This window comes from Dreissena polymorpha, chromosome 15, assembly GCF_020536995.1.
Source record: "Dreissena polymorpha isolate Duluth1 chromosome 15, UMN_Dpol_1.0, whole genome shotgun sequence".
NCBI lineage: Eukaryota > Metazoa > Mollusca > Bivalvia > Myida > Dreissenidae > Dreissena > Dreissena polymorpha.
In genome coordinates, this window is record NC_068369.1 from 1,219,748 (window position 1) to 1,241,683 (window position 21,936).

At 34.9% G+C, this 21,936-nt stretch overlaps 1 protein-coding gene across 1 annotated transcript in view; it reads right to left on the bottom strand.

Moving 5' to 3' along the window:
• Positions 1 to 10,253: 10,253 nt before the first annotated feature.
• Positions 10,254 to 21,936, bottom strand: part of LOC127860831 (transmembrane protein 65-like) — a 29,193-nt gene continuing 17,510 nt past the window's right edge. The window contains exon 7 of the mRNA XM_052399137.1: positions 10,254 to 21,719. Coding sequence (XP_052255097.1) covers positions 21,657 to 21,719 — 63 coding nt within the window. The 3' untranslated portion in view covers positions 10,254 to 21,656. The remainder of the gene's footprint in view (positions 21,720 to 21,936) is intronic.

The following is a 21,936-nucleotide window of genomic DNA, read 5'->3' on the forward strand; positions in this document are numbered from 1 at the left end:
AGGTTTGCGGTAATCTGTTTAGTGGAAATATATTATAACTAATGATTAAATGGCAATTGCGAGCATGATTAATATGATGATGATGATGATGATGATGATGATGATGATGATGATGATGATGATGATGATGATGATGATGATGATGATGATGATGATGACGATGACGATGACGACGATGATGATGATGATGATGATGATGATGATGATGATGATGATGATGATGATGATGATGATGATGATGATGATGATTATGATGATGTTGAATGATAAAACATAATTTTGAAAGATAACACATAACATTGAATGATAACACACATTTTTGAATGACAACACACAATGTTGAATGATAACATGCAATGTTGAATGACAACACACAATGTTGAATGATACCACGCAATGTTTAATGATATTACTATATTGAATGATAACACACAATGTTGAATGATAAAACACAATTTTTTATCAAAATTTTGAATGATAACCCATATCAATACAACACGTAAACATAAATTATATTTATTAAACAGGAACACACACAATGGAACAATCAATACACAGACGTAGGGCTATCATGGAATATCCTTCTAATATGATAATCTGTGCATGGCTTATCATCCTCAAGCGAATCCGTTCGAGCAAAATCGTTCGTTTGAAATGGTCCACGCAAATGAATCCAGATGTGTTTCCAGTAAGAACTAGAACTGACCTGCTTTGTTTTCCCTAGTTTATTGTGACATTTCATAGATATTTCTAAGCACAGTACGCTGCATCCGCCAATATATTCAGCTATGTGTTCTGTAAGGATGTGCAAACATAAATATGTCATATAGCGTCCATTTATTTTCAATGAATATATTTACCTTTCGTTAAACTATAAGGAACATAATCATTGTGCGTACAATTATGTAAATACTACTGATATAGAAGTCTTTGATTATAAAATGGGATAGTTGACAAATGTAAGAACTGACTTGTTTAGAACTGGTCTCACCCAACCACTTGATACGATGTTATAATTGTTTATGTTTCTAGCCGTTATAAAAGTCTGGATGAGAAAGCCATTTAAAGCTTCTTTTGCGTAATGTGTACAAAACAATACAATACATTCTTAACATAAAAGCCTGGCCCATCCTCGGTAAAAAGGAATACCAATGTATTTTGTCTTTTGTTATGCAATCTTGGTATGAAACCGATATTCACGAGTCTTTTAACATCGGACTGGAATCGTCGAACATATGCGTCATTCGCATGGCTATTGCGTAGTTTTAGTACCTGATGATTTGCTCTGTACAGTCTTCATAAAATGAGAGCTTAGTGTAATGTTGCTGCCTTCTTCTTTGCTATTGTCTAGACCATTGGAGAGATATCGTTTGATATATGGGTACATTTATTTAGAATTGCATAGCATACCCCATAATTTACCCGTTCGAGTAGGCTTTGGATAAGTGCGGTATGTAAGTTCAATTTCTGTTACATGTTTACAATACTGGTTTTATTACACACAAAAACAAATTAGGCATATATGTTCAGGCCTAACCACCATTTCAGAGACAATAATTATATAACCGCTTTTCATACCAAATACATTATGTTGAAATATGTACACTAATTCCTGTGTCAAACCATGGTAATTTTACCATCCGGTCATAAAAACGCATGATCGAAGTGACACCAGATAAGCGAAAACAGGCCAGAAATCTGGTAAAATAGCGGTTGAAAATATACTGTCCGAAACATTAGAGTCATTAATTATGGACGAAACCCCGTAAATCCGAAAGTCACGAAAAATAATTATTCTGCTCAAAAAAGGAGTTGTCCGAACATTTGAAGTGTTCGAAAATTTAGAGTAATTTAGAGTAATGATCGTTGCGTGTTATTAAATACGTTACTATAAATAACATTCTTGAGATTCATTTACATGTTCCATATGTACGTGATTTTTCATATGATCTGACATAACTTTATTTTCTTGAATATCACAATTTTAACAACCTGAATTGTTTTTTCATGAAGTTAATTTGTATTTAAAAATCATGTATTATAAAAAATATGGGTCAGTGGTGAGCCTTGATGTGCATCAGATCCAATCAGAATTTACTTGATGTGCATCAGATCCAATCAGAATTTACTTGATATGCATCAGATCCAATCAGAATTTACTTGATGTGCATCAGATCCAATCAGAATTTACTTTCACACTCCAAATAAAGCGCCGCGTAAGCTACTACCAAACACAAACAACATGAATTATTTGTTTTGGACTATTTTTTATAACATTCCGTTTGTAATGTTAATCACAATGAGGGTAGCGCTGACAAACATTATGTGCTTGAAGTAAGAACAGTGAAATTGTGTTTGTTCGGTGAATATTAACAGTGATTACTTTTCAACACAAGCAGTGGAGTGTAGTAAAATACCTTATTACATCTTAAACTTACTGTATAAGGTTTATAAACATAGCAGGCATCGATAGCCATGGGAACATAATTTGTAGCGCAGAAACACTGGTGATATGAAATTTTCATTCTAACACTAGCTTGAGAGCAATTAAACTGTTTCTAACAAAAGCCTAAGAATAATGTTACACGTTTTTCGGAAACTCGATATTTTGATTTGAATGTTTAAGTTAAATAAGACATGTGTGCTTGTCATAAATATTGAAACTTGAAACGTTAAACATCAAAACACTTCTCCAAAATGACAATTTCAGAGCATTTATTTTAATATATCAAATCGTGTGCGCGTGTCATTTATAGAGAGTATAGTATTAGCAACAGGAAAGAAAACATTTGTTCCATGTTTTTGAGGAAATCAAATGACACGAAAACGCCTGCAAACAGCGCTTTTAGTGCGCCAAAGATAAACATAATCGTTATCGCAATACTTCCCCATTAATGCATTCACGCGTTTTTACGCTCACAATTTTATTGAAAAGTCTTGTTTTCGATGTAAAATATCGTAAAACGCACGTAATTTTGAAAATTGCACGTTGCAAAATAAGACGGATCACAGAAGGGATAGTGTGTTATCAGTGACATTATGTTTGTGTCGCTAGCGTTAATAAATGGATGTTGTATTATGCTTGACATTGTGAACGTCTCGCTAGCCATCATTAAACCATATATTGACTTAACTGTTTAGACGAAATGCAGGGTTCTATAGTATTAATAACATTGATAAGGCTATAAGAGTCAACAATAATAAAACATTTTTAAGAATGTTTTACCCACTGCAAAACAGTCTATACAACACACATTTAAACATAAGAGCTGGCGTCATCGGCTTTAAAACAAGTTAAAAGGTTGCTCGAACCTTATTTTAAGCCTTTATTTAATAGCAAATCATACACGTATACAGAAGCATTAGCCTCATATTTTTGAAGTCAGAATAAAAACAAATACGTGAATGGTATTTCCCATACATTTTATAACATTTGAAATTTTAACAAAAGTCGTGTCCAGTAACGTTTTCCGCTTTCTATAATGAAAAATATTCTTTAAATCCTGTATTCGAATGGTTTGTTTGGATTATCGCTAAAGTACAGCTTTGTTTCTTTAAAAAGACACACTAGGAAATGGCTGATTTTGCCAAAACACGATCCACTGTTCCTGATTCAATGCATTAAGTTCATTTTCGTCCACCGACAGGCAGTTGTGAAAATATAGGACGACGATTTATAATCGAAAACTAAATTTATAAGTATTTGGTAGTTACAAAATTAAATAGTAGACTTGATAGCTTATTATTTGATATGTTTTGCGTGTTTTTTTTCTATAATTTCTAGAATGTTCAATAGTAAAACACCAAGAACGTTTTTCCGATTATTATTTTAAAGATTGATGTTAAGGAGAGGTTATTAGTTTTATTATTTTAAATTTATGATGGGAAACTATGTATCTTGTTATAATTGTTTTAATATCAGATTTTTTTAAACACTTCACAATATTTTATCAATTTATAATGTATAGCTCTTAACGGACTCGTAGCTTTATATTATTGGGTTTAGTAGGAAATATATATTTATATATCATGATTTGTTGCAGATGAGTTTTATTGAGACTTTGATAAATACATTAATTTGGTACCCGCGCAAAAAAGCAAACATCGCTTATTCCCACCCCTGTCTGCCAAACATCCTAGCCGCCTTCTTAGCAGGATGGCGACACAAGTCTCCACTTAACCTTATGTAAATGTTCGTCAGTTCTTTAATCGAATACGTATAATTCTTTGTTAACATGTCAATTAGTGAAAAAATATTAAACAAGTTTACTTAATGGTATGATAGATATATGTGTTGATGTTTCTGTGCACCCCACCACCCTGAGAGGTGTTAGTTAGGAGGAAGACTGGAAGACACAGAAGACGCCCCAATTCCACAGGCGACCCTTGTCTTATTAGTGTCCGATGAAAAGCACCCATAACTGCACCTCGGTTGTACGGAACAAAACAGAATAATTTATTTGAATTAAAGATTGTGAAGCTCATCGGCATTAACAAACATATACAATAACAACATGCGTTTGAAATTAATGTCAACAAAACGTCGTTTCGAAGAAAAGTCAGTATAAATAGACTGGAAATAAACATGTATATTGTCACGTGGATTAAATTAATACATAGCGACGTCATAATTTTTAATAAATGCAATCATTGAAATATTCTGTGCTGGTTTTCTTTGTAAAAAATATGATTGGAGTATACTACATGTGTATGATAGTTTCTTGTATTTGAAAGCATGTTAAACCAAACATAGCTAATTGCCTTAACCCTGTTTTGTTATCGGTATTAAGTTGTTGGATCAAAGTGTGCATATTTTCACTCATGCGAAGAACATGTTGGTAAGTGTATTTTATAAACACCATTGAAAGCACTAAGTAAAGTGACCCTTATAGGAATGGTTGCGTAGCAACAAAATACCGCTGCACTTTATCGTCCATCTGTTTTGTTCGAAGATACACACTTGTTAGGGTATATATGTAAAAGCTTGTCCTAATAATCATTTGAAAATTCCCCAGGGCAAAGCTAAATTGAACATAACAAAGAATAAGCAGTTGTCTTGCGTTACTGCTCAATATAACTAATATATACTATAAGAAACTAAGCTAGATATATAATTTGCTATATCAGAGGAAGGACTGTGTGTGTATATGCATAGAGATCACCACCGGTAGTTGTTGTTGCTGTTGTTCTTTTTAAGGAAGAGGTAATAGAGAATTTCTATATAAATTCTTAATGTTTTTTTCGTGTGAAATTTTACTATATTGATTATGATTGTCATAAGATTTCATTCTTTGCTTTCTTCGTGTGACACTTTACTGATTCTCTCTTTCGTAACGTGTCATTTTTCTTTGCTTTCTTCGTTTGACAATAAATAAGAATCATTTTCTTCAATGAAGTGCCATGTGCTGAGGAAGCGCAAATGCCACAATGATACTTTTGGTAGCCAAGGTTACAAGTATTATCGGTAGCTATCTTTAACAAACGTAATAGTGAAATCCATGTTTATTGTTAGTTATGAACAGTATGGGATAAAACCCAGCACGCAAATGGTAATTTGAACACATAGTTAACTTTATAAAATCATGCAAAAGACTAATGTAGAAAAATTAAACAGCAAATGCCATCATCGTTGTTTGTATTGCAATCTTGAAAAGGTCATGCGATCGACACAAATTCACGCGGACTTGATAAAGATTCATTATTTGCGCGCTAGTAGCCCGCTGGCACGTCATAACCAACGAATTTTATTATTTGAATTAAAAAAAAATAAATAAACATATACAAAATCAAAACTTAATTTACACCTTTTAAAGATCACACTGTGGATACGAGGGACCAAAAAATTCAATTCGCATAGTCTTAAGGTGCAAACCAGCTTAGTGGGAGATGGGATTGGAGGAACCCTAGGTTTGTTATAGCTCAGTGGGAGAAGGGACTGGAGGAACTCTAGGTTTGTTATAGCTCAGTGGGAGAAGGGACTGGAGGAACCCTGGGTTTGTTATAGCTCAGTGGGAGAAGGGACTGGTGGAACACTGGGTTTGTTATAGCTCATTGGAAGAAGGTACTGTTAGAACCCCGGGTTTGTTATAGGTCAGTGGGAGAAGGGGCTGGAGAAATCTGGGTTTGTTATAGCTCATTGGGAGAAGGGACTGGAGGAACCCTGGGTTTGTTATAGCTCACTGGGAGAAGGGACTGGAGGAACCCTGGGTTTGTTATAGCTCAGTGGGAGAAGGAACTGTAGGCACCCTGGGTTTGTTATAGCTCAGTGGGGGAAGGGACTGGAGGAACCCTGGGTTTGTAATAGCTCAGTTGGAGAAGGAACTGGAGGAACCCTGAGTTTGTTTTAGCTCAGTGGGAGAAGGGATTGGAAGAACCCTGGGTTTGTTATAGCTCTGTGGGAGAAGGGACTGGAGGGACCCTGGGTTTGTTATCAGCAGCGCTTGTGGTAGAAAGAAAGTAAAACAAACTGACCATGGTGTGCAAACAGCGTATTGTTATTCTTCGTGAGATAATTTAGCATTACGTCTTTCTTTTTATCGCAGAAACGACAGTGTGTGTGTCTTTTGAAATGTATTATGAAAGCAAAACGTTAGAAAATAGGGTAGTTGGCCTTCACCCTATTTTACCATTCACCGATATTTGGTGCGTTTTTTATGTTTTAGAGTTTTCAGTTGTATATACTATATGTGAAAGTTTGGGCAAGTGAGAAACCATTCACACGATTCTATCGATGTCTTTCTTTCTGTTTTTTTATATATATATTTTATTTAAGGGGCGTGATTTAACGGGATGGTTGTGTGATTTTTAAAAATGATGTAATACTTCAATACGTGACAACTTTCTTCCTACGATTCTGCAACAAATCATACCTTTCTTAACGGGGGTTTATTTCGACAATACAAGCCTCATGGTGGGATAAATTTTATAAATTACTGTAAACCATAAATAAATATGTTAAAAGCACTCCGCATAAGTTATGATCTACTTGTCATAGTTCTGTGTTCAGAGAATGTCAGCAGTAGAAAAAAGAGTATGTTGATGAACAATTTTCCATCTGATAAGAGTTTCTGGGATTTTGTTGTTTGCTTCATTATTCCTGAACTTAGTTGTAATGTCTTCTTGTATGGGAAGTTGTAAGTTTATTATATCAAAGCGCTGAAGGCACTGAAAGTGTTCGCTATTGCTTAATTTAATACGCAATTCATTTTTAAAAATTAATCGCAAGTTTGAAATGAGCACACGCCATTCAAAATTATAAAGATTGTGGCATAACGCACAGGTCGAGATTTGTGTGCACTTTTTAACATCCTATTTATTTTATAGAGATAACTTAAGCAAAATAACAACAACATGGCCCTTTTTGGACGTTCTGAAAGCATAGAAAGTATGATGAAAATGGTAATGAGAACGGAATATACAGACAATTTGCAATCACCATCATATTAAATGAATATTGTTGGAATATCGAAAACCTATCTCAGTAAGAATATAATTTCATAATGAAAATTATCTGTACAAAACTTGATTCTTTCAGAGACGTAGATAACACGTCTCTGACACTTAACACCATATACAAATTCACAATATACAATAAGATAATTGGTGAAAATAAATAAAAAATAAATCTGCGAGCAATACTTTTTACTCACGAATAAGGTAGTCATAAAGACAGCCCTGTTGACCCGTACTTTGCTTTTAATGCATAACTTGTTACCCTAGCAGTTCACACGGTGTCAACAACTCGGACCTAAACATAGGCACTTATGTGCTTTTTGGCATAGCTGTTTAACCCAGCCTTTCACCTTAAATGACTTTTTTACATAACACCAGCAGACGCGCATGAATATGTTCTAATATTTCATAGGCTGATTCGAGATTAAACCTCTAAACTTTGGCTACATCACTGTGTCTGTGCTCAGCGCAAAGGATGTAGCACTGTTCAGTGTAAGGAATTCCGGACTACTCTCTGTATGTTTAAACGATACAAATTGTGGAACAGTTACAATTACGCGTTAAAATCCATCTCGAAGAATTTCAGGGTTAGTACTCGTTCACTAAATCGTCCGGGGAATATATAATTGCCTATCGATAAACATACTTTTGCTTTCAAGATGAGAAAACAAACATTTCCAAAATAGTATAGTGTCACGATAAGAGGAAAATCGTTAAATTATCCAAACACAATGTTTGTCGTACTCGGTCAGCACGTCTGGAAATCGTTCCTGAACGCCTGGATAGGCTGCCCTTATTTACAAGTTTGCTTTTTTAAAATTCAATTTTGTATCGAAAAGCATTGTTCTAAAATGTGCCTTTTAGAATTCGCAATAAGATTGTTAATGACCCTCGTCATGCGAAAAAACTGTCTTGTTCCATATGCGCCCATCATATAAATAGCCCACTCAGCCTGCGCATCTCTCAGTCTGGTCAGGAGATACATAATGAGACCAAAACACAGTGATTTCATAGCGAACAGCATCGCCTCAAATATTGGGTTTAAGATACGCTAGCCGAAACGCATGAGACCCATTTTCGCATGACGCGTCTATGAAAGTGTCGAAAGAAAACTGCGTTTAAATCAAATATTAACATACGATATATTTCGATAGTGGAGAAATATACTCATAATAAGGCAAGTGAGGACACATATGCTGTGCACTTCCGTAGTAATTTTTTTAACTACTTACACTAATGTTACAATGATAACACACATTTCATGCGGTGAATATGCGACATACACGTGAAAAAAAAAGTAAAAATTCAATTAATTTATTTAGAAACGTAAATTGCAAACTTTATTTCAAAGTCAGAATTTACGCCGACTAAATTGTTAAAAGATATTTCTTGTTATATTTAGTTGTTTTTAATATTCGGTTTTATCGATTCTAAATCATTGTTGAGGTTGTCTATAGTATACCTGTAGTCATTGGTTGAACTCATGTTCAACGTTTTATAAATTGAAAACTGTGAATATAAACATTAAACAAGCTTAACCTTCTACTATTGCGTTGTTAGCACCCGTAAATACAAAAGATCGCCGCTATCTGTTGAGAACGAACGAACGTTTCCCAGAAATATCAAATTTAACCCGCTTTATAAGCATGAACGAGGTTACGAAACAGATAATTCGTCCCATGATTGCTTTAGTGCTCTAACTACGATTGTCATTTTTTGGAGAAAAACGCATTTAAAGGTTTAACCTTTATTTTCTCACTTATTTATGCACGTATGTGGAAAAAAAATATACCGGAGTGTTAATCAGCAAACGGAGAATATGAATATAATTAAATATTAACTTTAGTAAAGTATATGTTATGGAGATAGAGCATTCTGTTTTTTTTTTAAATCGTTAATGCTGAACTGCTCTATCGGGACATATAGCATTTTATCGGTTACGGATCTGGAAATTTATTCATTGAACGTCATGGAGATGGATCATTATAGTTCTGAAATGAAACACGGTCACGTGGTGTAAATTCTGGTGATTGATTGGCTAATCTGAGCGTGAATTCTACTTTGCTCTAAGTCCCGGAGATGGTGCAGTACAGCATTCACCCGATTACGTCATATTAAAGATCTCGTTCTCACGAACACAGCGATATAAAAAACTCATTTTTGAAAAAAAATGCAGATAGAGCACTATAGCAATTAAGCGACGAATTCCTGTTATATTTAATTGTTTTTTATATTCGGTTTTAGCCGAATGTTGTTGTCTATCATATCCCTGAAGTTATTTTTCAACACATGTTCAACGTTTTAAAAATTGAGATAATAAACAAGCGTTCCCTTACTATTGCGTTGTTTTCCGAATCTATTAATAGCCTCAGATTGCGAATGACCTGTACTACGACATTAAGACGCAGCAGATGGTGGACTATTTTAATCATTCATAAACACTCTCTTCCGCGACACGTATAATACAAACATTGTTCATTGATTCTTTTCTATATAAGCTCCGTTAAAAAAATATTCCATTTAACACGATATTCACATAATTTTTGAATGAATATAGTTGAAGAACGCAAACCTCTTGCATAAATTATACAACTCTTTCTCGGCCGGAAACGGCAGATGCGGCACAGGTGGCGGGTAGTAGGCTTTCCGTAGATAACAGCGAACTGCGTAATTTTCGTCAACAACATTAGCTGTTCGCTACGTGAACAACTAAAAATGATTGGCTAGCCAAAATAGTAATTTTAACGATTTAAAACGGGCAATCTACTTTTTAGTATTGACCGAGGAATTAAAGTACAAGGTTAAATATTCATAATCGTTTTATTTATATATACCGAAAACATAATTAAGCTACAGATAATACTTAAACTAAATCAAACTAGGTAAACATCTATTAGATTTGCTAGTTCAACTTTCCCAAGTAAATGTACTTAAATAATAACGATATAAGAACTAAGATGTCACAAGTAAAACGTGTGGGTAAGTGCACGAATTCAACTGAGGACAAAATATATTCTACAAAATACATTCGCTATTCTTTTGTATTTGAGAAATATTCTTACCATTAATTTTCTTTAAAAAAATGCTTCCTTTCTCTTGATAAAAGTAACATACGGTTGTTATCAATTTTGTAAGATGCAATACAAATGTCTACAACCATGGAAAGTAAAACGTAAAAAATATGTTGGTAAAATGTAAAAAACACCATTTATTGTGAAGTGGAAAGGTAACGATCAAATAACAATTAATAATCATTTTACGTAACCATATTTAAAATGTAATATAACAAACATAAAAATTAAATCATATACTGTAAATACTTCTACATTGCAATTTCTTAATTCCATTACTCTAACTAAAATATACATTGCCAGAATAATCTTAAATTGCTATTCATGTTTATGACCAAACATTTCTATTACACGACTGACCAAAGAGTCATAGATCTGTGTAATAATATAGCAAAAAGTAATATCAAAACTAGTTAAAACTAGTCAAATGTGAAATTTTCATAAATACATAGCACAATTGATTTTTTTTCAGATAACTTCAATCCTCAAGCACTAGTTTTCCTTTCCACTTGAGTAATCAAATAACAAGAGCGCCTGAATGGCCCGAAGTCGCTCACCTGAGATAAAAAAAGAAATGACCTGTTCTTTGCAGCCCAAGATATCAATGGAACAAATGTTCTAACCAAATTTCATGAAGAATGAACAACAAATGGCCCCCTGGCGGCCATGTTTTTTAACAGACCTGCACCATTTTTTAACTCTTCCAAGATATGTCCTAATTTCATGAAGATTGGGGAAAAAATGTGTCTTCTAGACTGTTCACATGTTTTCACTATATACATATAAAGAAAACTGCCCCACCCCCTGGCGTCAATGTTTTTCACACTGATCACGACCATTTTCAAACCCGTTTGAGAAATCCACATAACTAATGTTTTGACAAAATTTCATGATGATTAGGCAAAAAATGTGACTTCTAGAGTGTTCACAAGCTTTTTTACTATATAAATATAAGGAAAAAGACCCCCCCCCCCCCTAGCGGCCATGTTTTTTACCGATCCAAACCATTTTCGAACTCAACTGTTGTATCCAGTTGTGAAAGTGCGGTCTCGTTCGCTTACACAAGTGAACCGGTCACGGAATGGTTGATGGTTGCGAGTTATGTAACTTTGTGAGCACTTATGTAATGCGGAAATATTTATTCGATGAACGCTTATTTCGGTGACACCACTGACTGGTTGTTATTCAATTAACTAAAGGCGTCCAGTCATATACGCCTGAATACACTCAAAGAATTAATCTTTAAGTGAAAACCAAAGCAGCTTTAACGAAAATAACTAACTTTTATTCCGAGAACTCGGAAAATGAAGAACAATGACAGAGAATTAAGAACAGGTACAAGCCAAGTCTAAAGAATCTAAGTATCGTTACAAAAATGAACAACATACAGCAAATACCTTAATGAATGTAAAAAGAAGTTCACAATCTGTCAAAACAACTGATATAAATATTAGTTACTGTAAGTCTAGAAGTTGCTTCAAAAATCTAGTTTAGAAAATAGGTCTAACTTAATCTAAAGAACACAATTTATGGAGATTAAGTAACTTCAGTGAATCAAATGTAAAAATAAGAAGAATTTACTAAAGTTATTGAAATAAAATAGAGGCTTTCTAATTTAGAAAATACCAAATAAAAATAATCTAAATAATAGATGGACGACGGACAAAAGGCGATCACAAAAGCTCACCATGAGCACGTTGTGCTCAGGTGAGCTAAAAAGCAGATCTATCAATCTTCAAAACATATCTCAAAATCCTTATCTAAGTCAGAACTTCTATGTTATAAAACAGAACTAATCCACCATCATTTTCATTATTACCAAACAATTTCTATAACGAAGGGAAAAAAATAATCGGGAAAAATAAAAGATTCATATCAGAGTTTTCATTCTTGTGGATTGGATTATCATATTTCAATCACAAACAATTGCATAGTTCAGTTGACATTACTATGATTTGCATACTAAAAGGACATAAAAGAGGTTTCATGGTTATTAATCATTTACACAAATGGTTTACTTTAATATTAGTTTCGACTAGAATACAAATAAAAGCTGCCAAACGGTGTAGATGGGAAGTGAATATTAACCAAACAGGAGAGATAAGAACAAGGCATATTGTTACCAGAACTTGTCAAAGTGTTGACAAATACTTCACCATCTCGCCCTACCGCCAGCGTTGCGTTAAAGAACAAGTACCAAGTTATAACAATGAAAAGTGTTCCTTTCGGTGTAGTTGTTTTCGAAACCAATTGCAGGTTTTTTAAACAAAGTTTGTACAGAACCAAAATATATAGTTACAGTCCAAAGTGCAAATATATCTGCGACTTGTCATTTTTTTTAATGTTTTTTGCCTACGTAAGTCTGTATGAATACTTAGACCTCTGGGTGTCCCAAGTCATGATCAAATTGTCATGATTTGATGAAACTAAGTAGAAGGCAAATACACAATTTTACATATCACATATAACACATCTCAACTCTGAAGTTACAGTGACGATAATCTTTCGCAAACAAATCTACAGACGGTAACAATCATTATTTACAGAAAATCTTTGTAGAATTAGTGGCATCACTTTTGTTATTGTTAGAATGGGTTGTAAACAATCTCACATGCACATTTTCATGTCATAAGGAAGCGTCCTTGCAAGATTAAATGTTGTATGTTCAAAGGTGAAGGAGAAACCAGAGGAAAATGTTGTACCCATTGATAGGTATTCTGATAGAAAGACATTGATGGTGATTCCAGTATACTTTCAAATGGGGGCTATAAAAAGAAAACACAGGAGCCCAAAATCTTCTAAGATATAAAAAATATAAAAGCAAGACTTCAGTGGCACCGTCAGGAAGCCCAAAATCTTCTAAGATATAAAAAATATATAAGCGAGACTTCAGTGGCACCGTCAGGAGGTACAACAATACACATAATAAATGATATGAATGCCATCAAATAGTATGAGTAGTATTTAGTGATTGCTAAAACTGTGTAAGAATCAGATTATAAAATTGATTACTGTATAGTAAATGAAATGTATATGTAATTTTTATAACATTATACTCAACGAAATTATCACTAGTATTTAAAGGTATTAAAATAAAAAATATAAAATAATAATAAAAGCATTTTCTATAACTAATGTTACTATAATTTTACTATACTATAAAGTTTAAGCCCTATGAGGTATACATCCTATTCATTAGTTAACACTTCAATGCTTTACACAAATCACTAAATATACACACATTCTGAATATACCTTTTGTTTGTGAGGGATAATTTACCAGCTGACACAGTCTTTTGCTAAGCCTCACACATACATTGAACATGATCAAATCCCAAGAATAAAAGCTTACAGTCTCAACTCAATCTTTCCATCATTGATTTCTCTAAAAATGAAAAAAAAATTAATATATTAAATATTTGCAAACAGCCATGACTTTAAAATCAAATTAAAATCAAACATAATATCATTTTATAATTTACCAGTAAAACAAGTTCACAACACAATGTATTGCTATGTTTTAATATTAAGCTTTTTTTTTAAATATTATACATTAACAAATCTAACAATAGTCATAACAATCAAGGGTCTGCACTATTACAACTTCAACAATAACTTGAACTAAATTATACAGCAAACAGAAATAGAATAGGTGTTCATATACCTGTACATACGTTGGTACTAAACATTTTTAACATTCAATATATATATCTTTATTGCCTCCATTTTCTGAAGATGTACATGATACAAACAAACGATACAAACATAGCACAAATACAAAAAGACAATCAATGTAAATAAATAGAGATTAAGTCAAATTGTTATATACATGTATATATGCATGTGAATACAAAATTTGTTTCCAAGAATGACATTGAAGGTCGCAAGGGTGTACTTTATTTCTCAGTTCTTTGAACGCGTCATATTTATACCCTAATCAGCGTCCAAAGCACTTCACTAATAAAGAAAGCGAAATTTGGAAGTGCCAGGTTTAGGGTTCGACGAAATGCGGGTAGTTCTCTTGATGACTAACCCGAGAGTACCGATTGTAGAAAATTCGCGCAGTTAATCAGAAACTCTGGGTAGAGTGCTATAGGCATCAAGTCTGCTATGACGTCATCGATCATACCCATAAGGTACAACACCAGTGTTGCAGGCTCTACGTTTTTCAAGTGTTCGTGCAGTGGTGCGCTTAGTGGCCGAACGGTTTCTATGAACGTTTGTAGACGAGCCGGCGAGTCGGTAAAGGGGCACTCAAAAAGTGCGTGTACCACTTCGATGTGCATATGCTGGTGTGTGCACTTTGAGCATAGGACGGGTTGTTCAGGAGGTTTTTTGCAGCATAACCGAGACAGGAACTTCATGAGCGATAAGCTGTCTGGGCGGATCTTCGCGACTCTCCATGTGGTAGCCGGTTCCAGGCTCTTGTGTACTTCTTTTAAAAGCGAAAAATCTTTATGTTGTTCGAGCCTCGTACGCCAATGACTGGTTTCGTGTTGGCGCACTGCTTTTTTGCAGACAGATTTCCATTTCTCGTTTGACGGGAATAAGCTGTTGGTCTTAAAGGTCGTTAAGTAGTCTTCAAGGTTGTATTTTTGCAGAATTTTCACAATATCTGGAATAAAGCCAATTTTCCGGTTTTCGCACAAGTCAAACTGACACAGTCTTAAAATGAAAAGCGTATGGCACGGTTCGCCTGTAGGAGCGTGGCATAGTGAGCCAAGGAATGCTAATTTTTGCAGGTCGATAAGCGCTTCGATGGAAGTCATTCCCGCAAGGCCGAGCACCATGTCTGAGCGCGTGAGATGGGGGAGACCTTGGGCACGTTTCAAACAAAAGTGGTGGGCTACCTCGAGTTGTTGCATGTCGGCAATGGAGATACTGTTCCACAGCTCGCAGCCAAACAGCGCTTTGGGAATGACTGCGGTCTTGTACAGTTTAATCGCAGTGTTTGGGTTTGCTCCGGACCTTCCGGACACTTTCTGCGAGAGGGAAAGGAACGTGCCTCTTATTGTCTGTTTCACAGCGTCAATGTCGTAAGGGTATTTTCCACTGATCGACTGTATTATACCTAAATGTTTGTAATTTACCGCTTCGGGTATTGGTGTTGAATCATAAGCGATCTGGCAGGCGGGTATTGCTTTGGATCGTTGTCGGCCCATGGTAATAACGGCACATTTGGAAGCGTTGTAAGTGAAACGCCACTTGTTAGCGTATGAGTTGCACTTCTCCGCTAGTTCGTTTAAGCCGCGGCGCGAAAGCGACAGGAGTACCACGTCATCAGCTTGGGTTGGGGAACATAATGACTGGTCGCCGATTCTAAAGCCGTATGGGGATGTCATGAGTTCGTTAAGCAGGTCGTTTATGTAAACGATGTAAAAGAATGGTGCACATATGCTGCCCTGCCGGGTGCCCTGTTGAATCGGGAAGGGTTCCGAGACAAATCCGCGTGATAGTACGCGACTGGTGCAATTTTGGAGTGACTCAAAGATAACTCGGGAGTAACTTTCCACAGACATCAAGTTGGTGAAGTTTGTAAACCAGCCCGTTGATCCAAACTTTGTCGAAGGCGGACTGAGCGTCCAGATAACACGCATGGAGGCTGCTTCCACGTTCGCAGCAGTAGTCGCGAGCCTCTTGTAGCATGTATGATACCATTTTGCAGTTTTTGTTTTTCTGGAACCCGTATTGTAGTTTGTTGAGTTTAGACCATGCTGCGGTGTTTTCTATGCGTTTCATTAGAAGCTTTTCAAATAGTTTTGCGACCACAGGAATAAGTGATATAGCCCGATAGCTGTTGGGGTCGGTCGGTTGCTTCCCCTTTCCTTTATGCAGGGTGACGATGAGACCATGTTTGAAACCGTTAGGTATTTGACAGTGGGTCAAGATTGAGTTAAAGACTTTTACAAGACACTCTGTTAAGGTTGGGCCGCCATATTTCAGGTGTTCATATGTGATGTTGTCGAGTGATGCGCTTTTGTTGTTTGGTAGTTCCTTGATTATTTGATCCAGTTCAGTTGTGTTTGTTTCGTAGGCAATTTCTGTGTAGTCATGATCGACGTCTGGAGTTTTGAGGTACTCTTTTACTGAATTTTCAACTAGTTCTTTGTGAAAAGGGTCGAACTTGGGGTTCTCTTCGAATGAGTATAGGCGGTTGAAGTGGGAGTTCCAACCTCGGAGCACCCCATCGATGGTTGTCTCCCGCTTCCCATCGAAATCGAGTTCGCGACCATTTTGTTTGCTTTTTGCGCATTTGGAGTTGACAACTTTCCAGAAAGCTTTTTGATCTATTTCGGCTAAAGTGTCTATTCTATCCATTTCCTCTTCATCGTAACGGTGACTGGCCATGCGAAGGTTTCGTCAAAAGGTTTTCTTTATTGCTTTGTAGTGCGCATATTCTTGTGAACCAGTGCGCCTACCGCTCCAGATCCATGCAAGGCGTGCTAGGCGTAGTTGGTGATGTTTGTTTTTAAGTTCGGAAGACCAAAATGGTTTGAGGAAGCGTTTGTATGTTCGTTTTGAGACGCATTTTTCTGCCGCAGAACTTATACATCGGACTATATGGAAGTACGTCTCATTGACGTCTGTGAAGTCCAACTGAGTCGCGCACAGATGCTCACGGCGTTCTTGTATTCATTGATTTCATAGGAGTTTGACCAACGGTATGTCACCCTTGGTAGTGCTTGAGAAGAACATGTTTCATCTTGGCGTATATCGATAGAGAGGCTAATAAAAACTGGGAGATGGCGAGAAACGTTCAGTGGTGCATCAGGTATGACCCCGCAACTGTTGACTGTATGTGATAAACGTTCGTCTAGTAGTACATGGTCAATGCGTGAGGGATTGGCGTCATTGTAAGGGTAAAACGTAAATGGAGGACCTGTGCATGACACTGTGTCCGTAGCAACATATAAATGGAGAGATTTAGCAAGTTCCGTAACGTACATGTCACGTGATCGGAGATGAGTGGTGACGTCTGGTCTGGGAAATCTGGCGTTGAAGTCGCCCATTATCAGGATGTAATTAGATTCGGTGTGCACAGTACATATGTCCCATAGTTGGTCCACTGCGCTTTTGAAGCTGCTAATGTCATGATTAGCTGCAGGGAGGTAGACTTGTACTATGAGGATTGAGATAGAGCCGCAGCATATGCGTATGGCTGCAATTCTGTCGCTGTTTGTGTCTACGATTTCAACCAGGTTATTAAGATCTTTATGCCACATGATCGCTACGCCACCTTTCCCGAAGTAACGACCATTGGCGTAGGCTGTGTTGGCGCATGTGATGGTATTCGCACGATAGTTTTTGTCAATACTGTTTAAAATGTTAGCGTTGTTGTCAAGGAGCCAATGTTCTGTTTATGTCTTTCAGTTTATAAGGCTCAAAGAATACAGTTTTGAAAAAGAACACAATCAGTATTGAAGAACAGTTATTGATTTTTATAAGAAGATTTCTTAATCTTTAAGAACACTTACAAGTGAACAATACTAACTAAGTAAAAAAGATAATAATAATTTAGAAAAACAATTAACAAAAGAACAAAAGCTGCGGCTTATAATGAAAAACACTGGATTTTAAAGAAAGTATAAATTTGTAAGGAGAGTACAATCAGTTTTGAAGAACACTATTTAATTCACATGAACACTTATTAATTCACTTATCATTTTTGAAGAACAGTTATTATTGAAAGATTAAAATATATAAATACCCAACAAATGTATTTTATTTTGTTCACAGTCCAATCCTTTTTTATAAACATGTAATGATTTTCTACAAAACATAGATGCAACATTAGTACAAAGCATGTGTATACAATTTAAAAGCCACGCACAAAGCTGCGATACCTTTTACCCACATCCAAAAAGGAAAAGTATATACACGTAAAAAACAAACAAGCTAAAAACAGATTCAGTGTTCTACCAAAAAACAATAACTATCATGTATTAACAATACTTGTATATAATTATCTATTGTAATCTACAGGTAAACAATATACCCTATTCATTATCTTTATAAAAACATATGTAACTAGAAATATTTTACAGACACAGATTCCCCCATAAAACATGTTTGGAAACAGACAAATACAGAAATAAAAATAAAGAAAAAGTTCAAAACACTTCAGGATATATGGATGTACGGACAACAATGCAGAATGGCAAGTGCAATGCCTAATGCCTCCCACTCTTTGGGATGATAAAAATACACTGGTTCTATACCATACAAGAAATATTCTATATGAAATAATGGTATTCTTTTTCCAAATAAAAAAGAAAACATTTCTCATCTGTTCAAACCACAATGTTTAGCTACTTCAATTGCATTTACTGTGATGAGAACACAGATGTGAAAAAGCTTTAAATCAGAAAAAATACATCATTAAATTAAACTCATGTAACAAACATGCACTAATTAAGCTAAACCAGTAAACATGACACACCTTCAAAGACAGGAAGACACTATCGATTATACTCAACTTTTGCATAAAAAACATATTAATGTTCAAACTAGAACACACAAGAGCTTACAATTCAGCAGTTATCTTTACTCTGTTAATGTTGTTGGGGTAAGAACAACATCTCCACTTAGTTTCATTAACTAAGAGTATGTACTTTATAGAAATGGCAGTATACAGATCTTAGTATTTATTTGCTGAACCCATAAAAAACAAAATTTTTGTCTGATCAAAAAGAAAAAATAATGTGCATATTCCTATATGACCAACTATATATACAAAGTGATTTCATCAACTTAGTTTGTGTTCTTTTTTAGTTACCACATGATGCACATTGTTGGCAGGACAGTCAGAAAAATATGAATTCATATTCCACATGTGATAATCTATCCATGTACCAAATTTCAGAAAATTAGATTGATAAGTTTTCAAGTAACTGCATGATCCAGGTTATAGTTTTAATATTTTGAGAAACTATACAAAGTTCTTTTCAGATTGCATGACCCAGATTTGGACAGAAAAACACAGGCACAGACACACAGATAAACCACCAGGTGGCCTATAGTTTCCCCCGGTTACACCGGTAATGGACTAAAAAGGACCAAAATTGATGCAAATGATTATTGACAACTGCAGACGAATTAACATGTAAAGGAATATATCCAACTGAACAATCCAACAATTTAAAATATTACTTCAAAGCAATAATACAAATGTTATTAAACACAGCACATGTAACAAATTAATGTGGTTATGCCTAATACCATTAAATGATATAGTTCTAAAACCATAAAAAGTACACATGGTTAGAACATATACATTCTACAGTTCTACATTTCATTTCAGTAACAGAGATGAACAACATGTAGGGATATACATGAACTTAACCACAATAAAACGCACTCTAAAGAGAAAATAAGGGCCACACTTGTGAAAAACTATGGTCCCTACAACAAAAGTCTACAAACTAGCCCGGGTAGTGACTAAAGCAAAAAGAGCTTCTACACTTTTAAACCAAACATCTTACTTGTGCATGTGACATAACAAGTAACAATGTCAATAAATGTTGATGTCTTTTTAAGAATAAACAACATTTTATCATTTAACAAATAGCAAATCATTAACAAATTCAAAAGTTCAGTATCTGACGGCATACAATATGTCATCAGTCCTTTTGTTTTTAAACATTAAATGTATACATATTTATATACATATGAAAGGAGTGTGTGAAATCCTAAACAAATACATCTGCAATTTAGTTTGTAAAGGTTTGACATCACTATATGTAAACATAGCTTTTAAAAGATTTGAAAAATACAGTATTTCATCTTATACCAAAAAAATCTAGCTACATTTGATTTGAAGTTATGACAAACATTCTTAACAATTATGATTGAGCAATAACACCATAAACTACCTGAACTTTTAACATTCCCAATTTTGGCATTTATTGCTTACACTCTACACATGGTTACAAAAACACAAAAGAAAATCTCAACACAAAATTTATAATTATCAGCACTTATTTGGTGAATATGTGGTAAGGTACCGAATAAATTCATATGACCCTGCAAGTGTTTCCAATGTGGGGAAAGGGAGCAAACTCTGTGCAACATATATATATATATACAGTGTTCTGCCGTTGATGCGCCCTTGCGTCATTGGCGTAAAAATAAAAGATTTGTCCCCACCCATTTTCCGTATATGGGTCCGCGAGCGCACAGGAATTAGTAATAAAAACTAATCAATTCAATTGGTTAGTCGGTAAAGTAATTGAGTGAGTGTGTAATCAAAACGAATTATTTCATTGGACGTGACGTCATTTTGCAGCCAATGGTAAATTTACTATAATAACACTTTATTGTATTGGTAAGTTGAGATTATAACAACCAATCAAAATGGCGGAAAGTGACCGGCCGAAGAAAACAAAATCCATTTTAGTTTTTGTCCTCCGGCAAGTAAAATTAGAAAATATGACGAAAATAATAACAACACCCCAACAGAGTCTTCCCAAGTCCCAACATCGTTTAGCAATGACAAAAAAGTCTACCCCTGGCCCTAAACATACATGTGTACGTTCCAAGCAAATTGGCTTCAAAAATTGTCTTGGTCACTGTTTGACAACAACAAAATGACATACACTTTGTGCATGAAGCACAAAAAAACACGTTTACTATCGGTAATTCTAATTATCGAACAAGTACTTTGACACGCAATGCTGAGTTCAATGACCATAAATCTGTTGAAAGTTATGTAAATATGTTGGCTATTGTTTGACAGTTTTAAAAAGTTTTTAAAATATTCATGGTTGAATTAGAATGTTACGTCCTGTGGACTTGCTGTAAGAAGAAAACAAGCAAATTTAAGAATGCAAGTAAAATATAATTAGTTTCTGGAAATTAAATTCTGCTACAAATATATTTCTCTGTCCCCATATTTATCCTTTTTGTCCCCACTTTTTTAACCCTAAAGGGTCCCTGTCCCCAACAATAAAAATTCACGGCAGAACACTGTATATATATATATATATATATATATATATATATATATATATATATATATATGCATTGTATTCACACATATGAAGTATAAGGAATGGGAGGTCACTCTTTGTCAAATTGTGGTATGGCTGTATCACCGGAAAAGGGCGGGAACTCTGGGAGTACTTATTGTCTTCTGCTAAATAAACAACAATGGACACATTCCTAGAAAGCAGCCTATTGTTATACCGACGATTTTACCCTGAAAGTAGAAGAAAAAGAGGCAACATTTAATCAACAAACAACTAATCAGTTAAGTAAAAACATAAATATAAAAGTAATTTTTATAAAGGTTACAAATAACACCATGTTTAGGAATTTTTAATTAACATTTGATAAAATAAAGACATAGGTAAAGGGCCCCTTTGCTCTCACCAGAGACCCTAAGTAATTAAACTGTTCAGTGCAGGTACTTTTCA